The sequence below is a fragment of the Eleginops maclovinus genome, chromosome 8 (genome assembly GCF_036324505.1).
Source record: "Eleginops maclovinus isolate JMC-PN-2008 ecotype Puerto Natales chromosome 8, JC_Emac_rtc_rv5, whole genome shotgun sequence".
Taxonomy (NCBI): domain Eukaryota; kingdom Metazoa; phylum Chordata; class Actinopteri; order Perciformes; family Eleginopidae; genus Eleginops; species Eleginops maclovinus.
In genome coordinates this window covers 9104432-9118081 of record NC_086356.1, presented here as the reverse complement: position 1 = coordinate 9118081, position 13650 = coordinate 9104432, and the positions used below count along the sequence as shown (strand labels likewise).

The 13650-nt window shown below is 44.4% G+C and overlaps 1 protein-coding gene across 1 annotated transcript in view; it reads right to left on the bottom strand.

Moving 5' to 3' along the window:
* Positions 1 to 13650, bottom strand: part of bcr (BCR activator of RhoGEF and GTPase) — a 77274-nt gene extending 63624 nt beyond the window's left edge. Inside the window, exon 1 of the mRNA XM_063889926.1 lies at positions 11249 to 13650. Within this exon, the coding sequence (XP_063745996.1) occupies positions 11249 to 12854 (1606 nt within the window). The 5' untranslated portion in view covers positions 12855 to 13650. The remainder of the gene's footprint in view (positions 1 to 11248) is intronic.

The window sequence follows — 13650 nt, the reverse complement described above, 5'->3', positions numbered from 1 at the left end:
CAAAAAAGCATCTTCCAAGAAACTATATGTCCTCCTTACAGACGTGACAGAGAAAATTCTTCTGGAGATGTCACTCCGAGCCAATCAAAAGCGCTCTGCCCTGAGCACGCTCTGCCATTTATAGGTCTATAAAGTGGGACAAATTAGAGGGAGCTGCAGTTACAATGACACAGGAAGATATGTTTTGTTTTTTAAACTGGAGCACTTGAAGGGACAAACAAAGAGAAAGAAAGAGCTGTAAAGAAATGAGAGGAGAAGAAGAAAACTGAAAAAAGTAATTGCTGTTTTGCCCATGTGGACAACATGTGGACACTACAGAGGAAGCTCTAAATCCCACAACAAAGCATCACACGAGGAATCACTTCGTATTCTCTCCCTCTACATTCACAAGCAGCTCAGTCACTCCATTTTTCTTCATTTATCGAACACAGACACATATTTGAGTCAATTGAGTAAACCAAATTCCCAGCTGCTGGTGAGTTGTTCTTTTTACATCTTACACACTACGGTGTGAAAGGTTTTTTCTTTCAGTCTCATTTCTTTGATGTATTGATAACATGAGTGCTTATGTTTAACTGAAATTGCCTATTTGGCTTTTGGCCACCTCATCCCAGAGCAAACCTCACACGCCTTCAGAGCAGCCTTGTTATCTCACAGTCAGGGCTATTTGCACAAGGTTTCTCTCAAAGACTTACACATTGCATAACTCGGAGAGAAACTCTCTAGAGTGGCTGTTAAGCTGCGTTGAGCCTCTGCATCACTTTAAAGTTATGTAGATTATATTTAACTTAAAAATATGGGTTTTGAGTGCTCCGCTGGGGGATAGGTTGAGCAGGAAAGCCAGAGAGTTTACTAGTCTCCATATTGCTACTGCAGAATCAGTCCGAGAGCTGCTAGCTTTTACTCTGCCGTGGAAAAAGAGGTCTAACAATGGATTGAAACAGAAAGACCGAAAGGGATAATACAACAGCGGCGAGAAGGCTTTTACAAAGTGACCGTCAATGAAAAGACTAGGATTCACACATTCAACCACGCACTGTTGCAAGTTATTTCCATTCGAATTTCTGTCTACCTGCTCAGGATCACATTTATCTCAAACTAAGTTATTATTACAATCGAACACGTTATCAGGGCTGCTTCTGAAAAGAGCAGCAATACATTTAAACCCGCCAAATAACGTTTGCCAACTGCTAATGCATTCTACAATTTTGCAGACAAGCGCAGTCTCTCCGCAAACTTGAAAATCAGTTGTCAAGGCTAAATTGGGCTTAAAATCGTCCTTTATGTTGTATAGTGCGCTCCAGGCTGAATAACACTGAGTGAAAGAGGCAGAGAGGCAGAGAGAGAGAGAGAGAGAGAGAGAGAGAGAGAGAGAGAGAAATGGTCAGGGGATAGAGAACGGGATATTAAGTGACATAAAAGGGAGATATCACAGAAGGAGCGATGTTACCGAAGGGCATTCAGGGAAAAGATGGAGGAAGAGGAGGGAGGCAGATCGCAACATGAAATCTGATCTTCCCCAGGAGCCTCTACTTATCCAGTCCCTCTGCAACTAGCGGCTCAACAAACAACACACAATAAAAAAAGGAGCCAGAGTCGGAGAGAGCATAACATTTAAATCAAACTTCTTTTCACATCTGGTAAAATGTTTTGTTTTTCTCGTGTTTTTGACATTTAGCGAATGTCTGTTCAGACGGCGCAGATTGTCCTTGTCTATTAAACGTATCGCACTACAGCAGAGTCAGTTTCTTCCTCTTCTGCTTCTCCCTCCATCTGTGCACATCAAGTATCTATTCTGAACCGATATGAAGGCATCGGTGCACTTATGTGGAGTCGTACTTATCATGCCTACATCACTGTATTCTCATTCCTGCTATGACACTGAAATTTAAATAAACACTGAATTATTTACCATTTTAAACAGAACATCATCAGGCAACATTTGTTTACATGACCTAGCAAAATGAAAAGTAAACAGATTGTATACTTGTCTTTTCTCCATCACAATCACTTTGACTGAACCTTACTTTCATTCACACTCTTACAAAAAATGTCATACGTCAACCGATCTGTGCTTCAAATGTGCAAGACAATGCATGTACCAAGTACACAAGAGATATGACTACTGATCAGTTGAGGAGAAACAAAGATGCATTGTGCCCTTCAGAAACAAATGGTTGAACTCATTGGTTACATCATTTGTTTTTACAGTGCGGTTCTTCTTCACAACTCCAGCAGTTTCCACTGGCTCAGGTCCACAGCACTCACACTCACCAGACACCAGTAGCCAGCTGCAACTCTGATCAACAGCAGACACTTAACTCATTTATTTGATAATGTGTTTTTTTTATAGCACAGCTACTTGATTTTGCAGTCTCTCTTGCAACTTGTCTGTCTCCCTGCATCTTTCACTATTTCACTTAAACAGCAAGTTAAACCACACACACAAAGGCAAACACACAGCTCCTTCTTTAATAGCCCAGCACCTCGAAACAAGTGCAATTTATTGAGAACACCCATCTACCTGCCCAGTGCAAACAGTCCAATAACAAAGAGCCTGTGGTCACACACACACACACACACACACACACACACACACACACACACACACACACACACACACACACACACACACACACACACACACACACACACACACACACACACACACACACACACACACACACACACACACACACACACACACACACACACACACACACACACACACACACACACACACACACACACACACACACACACACAAAAGTGAAGGTAGACGAAGGACAAGCCGGCTGAAACAAATTCTTTGTTTAGTTGTGTGTGTGTGTGTGTGTGTTTGCGAGCTATGTGTTGGGTTTGAAACTAATCAATTTTTTAACTGGTTTCACGTAGGTATACAAACCTTAATCTAGTAGGTTTCAAGGCAAATTAAACTCTTGTAGACTGTTGTGTCTCCTCATCCTTTATTTATTGACAATTTAGTGGCAATTTGTTTTGGAACTGTCTGTTACGCACCATTTATTCTGCTGCTTTTAAATGGTGAAAGTAAAGTGTTTGAGATACAGGATATGAAAGGATTCAGGTTTAAAAGTGGATTCCATATTGTATCCAGATGGCACTGAACCCAAACCGTGGTTCAAGCAAAATCTAATATGCAGAAAGACGGAAATGGTTCTATCCTTGCTTCTGTTATTGAGTAAGAGAAGTAGACAGAGTACTAGAGGAGTAGGTGTGTGCATGTGTCCTGTCTGGCATAGGGGAAAGGGACAAGGTGCTCTTCATCATCATCTGAAGCTACATAAAGCTAATAAGGTCTGAAGAGCTTCCTCCCTCTTCCCCGGCCTTTCAGCTTCACTGTGGAAACAACTTCAGGGGGTTTTCTGGCCCTGCAGACCATGAGTGCACTGATCATTCCTGTATTTACTGTACTAGCAAAGGAAAAAGACATGAAGTCCTCACACTTGATATAACAAGCTCCCAAGTATTTAATGAGCTGATGTTTTGACAATGGAGGGCTTCGTCACTACACTGCCTATCTACCTGTCTGATCTGCTTCTCCTGTAGAAGCCATGATAGATTGAGATGCTAAATAAAATAATAATCAAGTTTCTTTCACTCACTATAACCATGTATGTGTAAAGGAAAGATTCAGGATGCTTTTTGTTGTTTGCATCCATGACGGTATCGATATCAAGGATTTCTAGGACCTTCAAGAAGCGAAGGACAGAGAATGCTGTATGCTACATATAGCCTAACCTTCAGTGATCCACAATCCTTACTACCAACAGTAAGGTTAACTCCATTAAAGTCGTATAAACCCATTTAACGAAGACTCATAAGCTCTTAACTGTCTGTCCACACACTTAATTGAACATATGTGGACAGACAGACAGACAGACAGACAGAAGAACACTGAGAAAAGCTGTAGAGATCCCCGCACAGGAGTGAACTCTGTGGTCTATACTGTTCTGTAACTGGAAGGCCGGTTGCTGACATTTGGCATTGATTGTGCTGTTTTATAGGCATTCGTCAGTTAAACCCCTATTGGACAATTACAGAGAGAGCCTGCTTGCTCCTGCAGGGGGGGGGGGGGGGGGGTCGTGACTTTGATCTCTCTCTGCTTTTCCCCCCTTGCTACGTGGAAAACCCGCGGAAACAAAGACGGAAAGGTGATGCACCTCTAATTGGCTCCAAGCAAAAGGAAACTGGAAGCAGCTGGTTGAATGGAGCGTAAATGGAGAGAAAAGACGAGGAAATGATGAAGACGTAGGAAGGGACGGAGAGAAGAGGATATAATAAAGTGAAAGAGAAGAGGTTTAGGGAAGAAACGAGGTGGAAAATAACAGCAAGAATGCCTCATTAAATTTAAGAGAAGCTCTTCATTTCCTAAAAGCCTGGAATATAAAATGCAGTGCAGGAGTAATCCGTGTAAATGTCTAAACAGACCACTGATCACACATTAAAATAATCCTGTGAGGAAATGTGCATTTTGGGCAACTATTATTTATTTCTTTATAACCCGTTACGCTTAGATGGCAGCAATGGTTCGTGAGTGATGATAATCTAATCTGCAATATATAGGACATCATGCATTAGTGCTGTAATGAGTGCAGCGTGGTGTCAGCTGTATGATACGAGGGGAAATGGTTAATCTGATTGTATGCCAGTTTCTAATTCCCGGACTAAAGAGTGGAGATTAAGGTTTACATGTTTCCATGACTAGACAGGTTTTTGTTGCCCTCTAATCCAGGGTCAGATTACTTGGCTTTCAATGTAAACTGTGTTGATTGTGTCCAACATATCTATATATTACTTGGGTTTTTTTTGTATACCCCTTTTTAGCCCCCTTTTTTTTTCTATGCTCTTATCTTTTTATGTTATATGTTCTTGTTTATATTTGCACTGTGGGACTGCCAGAAACGGTATTTCAATGTTCTGTATGTATAACACATATGGAAACTTTGACAATAAAGTGGACTTTGACTTTGGCTGACTTAAATGTGTGTGAAGAATTCAGAGGGGTTTAGCTGCAGAGATCCAGACTTGGACCTTAACAAATAACTCTGAGGTAAACAACACAACCCAAGAATATAGGTAACGGGAATAAGGCAAGATATCACTTGTACCAACCATATGATTCTGCCAACGTTAGCTAATGCAGACTAACAGCTAAAATTCCCTTTTTTTTTGCAGTTAGATATATGACTGTAATGCTCAATATTGTGTGTTGAGAACAGAAGTGATAAAGAATCTACAGCAGAAATTCCTGAGCTTTATTTGCTAACAGTAACATAACAATAACCAAAACTATTGACCTGTAAAATAAGTGGAAAGCTCCTTTAATGTCTACACTTGAGCACCAGTAAATCTGGAATATTTCTTCCTGAGGGCTTTTTGGGTAATCCAGATATTATCCTTGATGGAAGCCACATAGATCTGTGGTCTGCCAGAAGCCATAAACTGGCTTTTCTTTCGATCCCACCCCCAAACCTTGACCGGGTCCCTCAGATTGCTAGCTGTGATTAACGGCCCATGCAGCTAATCTAGGATATATGTAGAAAACTTCTAAAAAACACACCAGCATTGCACACACACTACAATGCCTGTGGTGAGTGGTTAGTGGTGGACGCTACTAGCACAGTTTCCCTTCACTGCGGCCAATCTAGATGACCATGTTACAGAGAGCCAAGATGGCCGATGTTCAAAAGCGCATGCAGCTAAACATGGGGAGAGTCACCAGAACTTATGTAAGGGATTTTCCACAGTTTTCTTTTTTACAAGAGCTGTTGGTTACCAGAGCAAAGATTGTGGCTAGATGCTTGACATGGAAGTATACAAGCACACACAAAAAAGAAGAAGAAATAAACAGAAGCAGGGAAAGTAATTATCCTCTGGAGGGATGTGAGGTTATGTTTATGCGTGTTTGTATTTGCTTGTCTGTCTGCAGAGTCCAGTTATGATCACCCAATCTGCTTTCGTTCACAGGAAGGTTAGTCTAAATGTCCGATGAAGCCTTCTCGGGCCTCAATACTTTGGATGGAGGACACACAAGCGTTTCCTTTCGTTTGATCCATTTTTCCACAGGCGGTTAGCAGAAACAGGCTGAAACTGGTGGATCCAGCCCCAAAAACCAAGCCAGGCAGTTTGACTCTCCCCGGGTAGCTGCTGGAGCAACTCCACCCTAGTGCCCACTGCCAACAAAGCAACGCCACGCCAGCCTCGGTGCCAGGCTGAACTCTTAATGCAGGAACATAGGAGTCTGTTGATACATACTGTTTGGATCTTATGTTTCTACTATCAATATAATCCACATTCTGGCATATCTGAAATATCACAGACAAGTTGTATTAATCTTGAATGAGTTCTCATGCTTTTTCTCAGAAAGTACGTTTTTTTTCTCCATACGTTTTCCCTTCAAAGTGAACAAAGGGGTCATTTTGGGCCCTCATGCTTTGCCTGAGCAGGTTGCACTGGCCCAATGAAAGCCTGAGCGGAGCACCCAGCTGGCAAGAAAGGCATATCCGCTCTCCCCCCCGCTTCACACTACATCCACTTCTTCTCCTCCTTCTCTCCTCGTCTTTCCACTACTCAGGGACCGACTGTGAGCCTGCAGCTCCTGTGTGCCGGCTGAGGTAACTGAGGCTTTCACTGCCAAGCACACTCAACAGCACAGAATGAACAAGCCCTTTTTTCAAAAGCTACAGTCAACCCCCTCCTCTCTCTCAGTGTGAAAAGGGGGTCACTGTGCCACACTGGACTACTGTTAAACATGTGGGCTCAGCCGGAGGTACCACTGACAAAATCTTTCTCACTGTCTCCCGAGCGAGCTCTACCCATCATTCCTTCTCTTTTTCTGCCCTCCATGCCTGCTGGATCACATGGTGCAAAAACTGCACACAAACACAGAGACACAAACACAGAGACACACATACAGAGACACACATACAGAGACACACACACAGAGACATAAACACAGAGACACACACACACACACAACACACACACGGCTCAGAGAGGAAGAAACATACACAGCCTCAGATCCTATCTGCCACCGCTGCTAAAGACAGTAATCTCCACTGCTTGTTGCTGAGATGGAAAAAATACATTGACAAGAAACACGCTCAAATCTGATTGTCGAGGAGGAAATGTGAATGTATCACTTTATGATGCTAAGTGACAAGATTTATAAAAGGCCAAATACCCGAAAAACAGAGCAGCCCGGATGACACCATTGCACTACAATAAGTGTTATGAACCATAAAGATACAAACTCAGAACAAACAAAAAATGCTCTGGCTTCAAATAAGACAAGTCAGTGCTGGTGCATTAGCTACAAATGATAAGCTCTTTAAGTGCCATGTGATTTAATGGACAAAACAGGTGGGTTTTCAAATTGTGTTGGATGATATATTGACTTTCTGCTGTCCTGACATCAATGGGGAGCTCAACCCACCATTTTGTAGCCAGGAAAGCAAACATAGTCACATTTAATCAGAAAAAAGCAGATACCACCAAGCCCCTTTTTGCCCTAAGTGACTATTTTCTGTCCTTTCCAATACTCTCCGTTTGTTAATACATACAATGACTACGTAAAGTACTTTTACTGTCTCACTCAAATATGAACTAAATTCAATAATTGGCGCTCTGTGTAACATTAAACTGCTTCGTACAGCTCTTTTGAAAATGTATCACTTATGCATACACTGAGTATTCTGTTTCAGAGCTAGTAGGAAATATCAGATTATGCTCACTTAACTGTACAAGCATACATTTTTGTTATTTGTTTTGCCAGTTCCAATACTTTTTAACCAGCCTTTATGCAGGTGAGATTGTGGATCCATATTCCATTTCCTTTTTACTGTTCACCCTAAGAAGCTCATGTATTAGTAAGCTAAGATTTTGCCTAATTCATTTTGCTCTACAATTTCTACTTCAAGTTGACTTGTCAATGAAAAATGCTTCACTGAGTTGAACTTTCCCCCCTTAAACATAGTTCACCCCAATGACTACTATAATAATCAATAACCTCTAATGGTATCAATAGGTCCATCCAGATAGTTTGGGATGGGGGGAGTTTAATTAAGTGATAAATAACCTAGCCTCTAGAGAAGTTGAAAAAAGAGAGCGAGAGGTTGTGCCTGCCCAAAAATATAGCCGCTGACAGGACCTAGCTGAGGGAGGTGGAGGTTGAGGACAATACAGCCATTGAAGGGTTCTCCGTTCTGTCCTGCTCTGGCATCCCCGCCCTCCGAGACACAAACCCACAGGTATTCCCTGGTTTAAAAGGAAGAGTTCCCCTCTAATGAATTCATGGAAACAGAAAAATGTCATTTTTGGTTACCACTCATTTCCTTACAGAAGGTGGTGAAAGGTTCCTTTCTTCAATAAACTGACCAAACTAAACTGTCAGCAGGTAACACGTGATGGGTTTGGTTTTGATCCTAATCCACCTTTCCACATGTTTGCTTTTACTTTCACCTTACGTGTGATCACGTTTAACTTGATCTGTTGGTTTACTTTTTCCTGTAATTCATTTAAATGAGTATTTTCTTCCCTTTCGCACCACTTACTTGCAGGAAAGGTGAAAAATGTATTCATTCAACTAAAAAGAGACTCTTCTTCCAACTAGACACCTATTCTTGAAATAACATCAACGCGCTCATGTTTGTTCAGTTCAAAAATGAAACGTTGGCAGTTTTGCCTCCAAACATGTATTGCCATTTTTTCATTAGCCTAGATTAAACTTGCCAAGCATTTCTGCTTTCTCGCTGAATGACCGCCGAGGGAGACATCTCTATTTTAATCTTTCACTCATTTTGACATGTTCTGTTGTCGAGAAGATTTGCTCATCTCTGTTCAGCACAGACACTTTTCATCCTTAAAAAAAACCCAAACATTGAATAAACAAAACACACCATGAGGAAATTACTACTGGTATTCGCATGAAGAGAAGAAAACGAATCACAATGGATCAGTTCGGGCAGATTGTGGAAGATTGGCTTCTTTATGACAGTTGCAGGAAACATCCTTCCTCTGCCACCCAGTCTGAATACATGCACACCGATTGATGCGCTCTAAGCGGCCTCACGGTTGAAGAGTAAACATGAAGCGCGTGTGTCTTTGTGTGTGAGCCTGAGTCTGTGTGTTTCTGTTACGCAACGGGAGAGTTCTTCCCATCTGTGCTTCTCTGCAGCCCCCGCATCCCTGACCAATGAAGCGAGAAACGACAGCTCTGCCTTGCACTCTGCCTCCTCTCAGTTTCCTCATAACACCGTCCCACTCTCCATTATTATCATCAGCCGCCCACCAAAAATACACTCTTTCCTTACTATACCTGTCTCTGATCTGTTTGGCTGAAATAAGCCACTGCTGGGTCACAACCCAATGTAATATTGATCATTTATGTCACCTTTGCTGTCAACATCACAGCCCTCAGCTTAAACAAAACCCCTCTGCAGGGTGTCTAACAAATATTTGTAACTTCTAATGCTCAAATTCCAGATTATCCCACTAAATGCATCGCTGTCTGGAACACACCCCCGATCCTCCATCCTCCATCCCTGCCCTTCCGGCTGGCCTTACTCCCCACAGGGCTCACTGTTGTGGAAAAGATGTTAAAACAAAGAGAGCAGACAGTGCTGCGATAATCCTAAACACAGCAGCTGGGGAATTAGCTAGCCATTTGCTAAGGACTTGCTTACTGCAAACTATGCACAATCCTAATCACTATTTGAGCTACTAATAGTAGCATGGTACTTAACTGTTGATGCCTATCACTTAAGATCAGGGGGGAAGATATCTTTTACTTTCACTGCAAATGTCGTCCCGTCTGGAAAAAACATTTGAGTTGATTCCACCCGGGCCAATGTGTTAGTGGTTCTATACAAATAACTGAATTATAGATGCACAGAGACCTATTCTCTGTTCAGGATATTTATGCACTGAGCAGCATCAGGTTTCAGACAGTAACACTACCCCAAATGATGACAGTAATGCCTTTAGTATTGATTCCCATATAACAATAGCATACATTAAAGATATTCAGCCTTCAAATAATAGTCAGTGAACAATTGAATCAACTGCCGCTTCTGTCACATCTTTTCTGCTTGCAAACTTTCTATTCCAGTGTTTTCATTCCCCAATTGTATACTTCCTGTCTCTTCTTCTTTAATATCTCTCCGACTACCTCCTCCCATGTAGTTAAAGCTGGCAAGGAGTGAATGTGTGATGCCTGCACCCTACATCCTGTCTGGTCCAGCAGGGCTCCAGTCCCAAATCTGTTAGAGTGGGCGCTGAAACACTACTCCCAGAAAACCAGAGAGGAACAACAAGCAAAGTGTGTAAAACTGCACTAAACCGCACCTCGGTAAACAACACTCGATGACTAAAAATGATGTCAAATATTTGAACTACCCAAACTGTTTGGTTTCACTTCTTGAGAGCTGGCACAGCTTCTGCAATGGAAACTCTACTGAGGAATTACAAAAAGCTAAGTGCTACTAATCTAAGCTTCTTGGAGCAACACACTCCACTGTTTTGGGGCTTAGGCCTGACAGCCAAGTTAGCTATTTCCCAGGCAGCTCCAGGCTGCACATCTATCTGCTAGCTGCCGTTTTATTACAGGTGCTATGGTCAAAGGCAGCAATTAAGTGGTTAGGGATACTGCACATAATCGTTTGGAGAGTGGATTTCTTTTGTCCTGCTCTGTGCTAAAAGCTGGTTAAGAGTCTCAGCTTGAGGTTCAGAGAATTGTTTCCTACTCTGTCAAGTTTCAGGCAGGCAGACAGACAGACATATGTGATTGGAATTCCATACTCCGAGCCGCAGGAGGAGTCGCCTGAGAAAGGCTAGACCTGCACTTTCAACCCAGACTGACCACATTTATTGTTCACCCACCCCACTGACATTCCAGGAATAAGCAGAGGTGGATCTTTCATCCGTCTCCCACGCAAGGCCATCCAAAGACCACGGAGTCGTGCGTGTAAACTTAGGTGCACACACAGACACATAATCACAAGCATAGTATTAATTATGTCAACATTTGGCTGCTCTGTGGTTTCAAGAGGAAATATGTGAGGAAGAGGATATGCAAAATAATATATGCCAAAACATGACTACATTGCACTCATTCACTCAGGCTTTCATTCAGTTATTTCTCAACACACAGGCATACGCAGTTTTTATGATGGGTCTGAACCATCTGCTCTAACCACAACAAAGATTAGAGACAGCAGCTTCCACTCACCTAGATGGTCTCCATGGAAACTGTTGTCATGGGATGTTCTACCGTGGGGCACGAGGTCATGATGGGCAGCAGGTGGCCAGATTTGACCGGTCTTGCGAACGCTCACAATAGTGGCTTCAGACATGACCACATGGCCTCCCTGCTGCCGGTGGTGTCGTTTCTGGGACTGCGGCGTCGGCGGGCTGCTGCTGTCGAACGAATGCTGGGAGTTCTGGGAGTTTTGGGAAGGAGAGCGGCTCTTCTCTCTAAAAGGCCGGCGGAAGGCCGTGGTGGGACTGGGTGAGACGTGGCTGGATTGACCTGAGGAGAAGTCCTCCTCACTGGAAGTCAGGTTCTCGTTAGAGCTGCAGTCAGGCGTGTAGCCGCCTCCTCCTCCGACATCCTCGAAGCTCCCTGGGGAGTATGAACGGCGTGGCCAGGTCAGCAGGTGGTCATCACCTCCCCCAAGATCCCTCATAGCGACTCCACTACCACTTCCTCCAACACCTCCAACGCCTCCTTCACCCATCATCACTCCGCCGACATAGACACTAGAGTAAGCCTGGAACTCCGAGGGCTGCCAAGGAGGAGGTGGAGGTTTGCCACCATTGGCCCTCCCTGAATGTCGCTGGTTCGGTTCCCCATCTTCATATTCTGCGTCATAGCCACAGGTGCTTTCAGTGGAGCGGCCTCTGTACACCGGCCTGGCACGGAGCTCCCCTGCTACCGTTGCCAGGTTACCTGGGAGGGAATGAAGAGATCTCTTTCGCTCCATCTGCATGGCCTGGCTGCCCAGGGAGCTGATCTTGTCCGAGACTTCACGGTCGTTGACCCTGATCAGACCCCGGTCTTGGTGGAATTCCATGTTAGAGTAGAATGGCGGTGGAGGTGGCGGCAACTGCTTCTCCTGGCCCTTTGCTGCCTCCCCAGCAGTGTGAGAGTTGGCCCGTTTGATCCTTTCGAAGTTGGACCTAAGAGCTGCCACTCCAAGTCCCATCCCCAGCTTGTCCTTGGGGTCAGAGGGCAGGTCCTTCTCTGTAGGCGGAACGTTGATCCTGCGGGGAGAGACTGAGATGCCACCTCTCTGCTTTGAGGGCGAGAGGCCATCTAGGTTGTCACAAGATGTGGACTCCACCTGCGGGTGAACCTCGAAGGCTGACTCCAGGCCATCTCCGTGCGAGGCCGACTTCCTGGCTGGTGGAGGCCTGGGTTTGGACCTTCCAGTTCCATCTCCAGTAGCCTGATAACGGATCCTATCAACACTGCCACAACCATACACTCCACCAACCACTCCTACTCCAACTCCACCAGTCTCCTGCATGTGTGGCTGCTGGGACTGGCACTCAGCGCCCTGTGTGGCCGCGGGGTCCATTCCCTCGCCCAGCGGCGTCTTTCTGAAGCCCCACCGCTGCTTGTCATAGCTCTTCCTCTCTTTAGCCAGGAGGGTCTGCAGGTAGATCATGCGGAAACGCTCCTTGTTCACCTCCTGCTCCAGGCGCCTGATGGACGCTTTGCACCTCTCCAGCTCATGCTCGATACCTCCGACTGATCGCAGCTCCATTTTGGGGGGGTCGGACTCTGGGAATTGCGCTTTCCACGCTTCGGTGAATCCCACCGGCTCCACCATATTGTGCCTGATTTATTCCTGTGATCGACCCCGGTTCACACACGCCGAGGTATTCAAGCAAAGGCAGCCCTTGTTCTTTTCTTTAGTCCAGTTCGCCACTGACTCCTTATCGACAACAATGGCCACTTAAAGTGACGGTGTTTAAAACAGGCCTTTAGGTAACCCGTGCAGAAACACACTGTCTAATTGCTGACACTTGTCGTGTGCTGCGCAGATACAATCAATCCCATTCTGAACAAGAGAAACCGGCTGTTCAGCCAGAGCAATAGCTGGGAATGTGTGAGGCATAAAAATGAACAAAAAGCTGCAATAACGCGCGTCTTTCTCATGCATTATTACGGGAAAAGACACTTTTAGAAGATTTTTTTTTTGTTCAATCTCAGCCTCGACACAATGACAGCATCTGTCCTCGCGGGGTGACACTGGGATCTGGCTCCCAGGGAGATAGGAAAACAGAAGAAAGTGATTTAATCCTGCGTGGTTTACTCACTGGCTACTATTCTGGGTTTGTTCGTGATAGTAGGTCCGTTTACTCTCACTCCATTCATACGGCAGTGATCTCAGGTGCTGCTGTTGCTCCACACCAAGCGCCTTTGTACCAGCAGCGCGCAAGGAGAAAGGATAAAAAGCGCAAAACACAAGCGACGACAACATCTGAGTTTCTCACGGGACTCGATCAAGCGGCGTGGTCCTATTTATGGACTGGTTCGTTATGCCATTGTTTAAACACGGTGCCTATGTGGTGTCGTTGTTTTTTCACCCCAGTTCTTTTCAGGTTTATCCCGTTTCTTCGGCA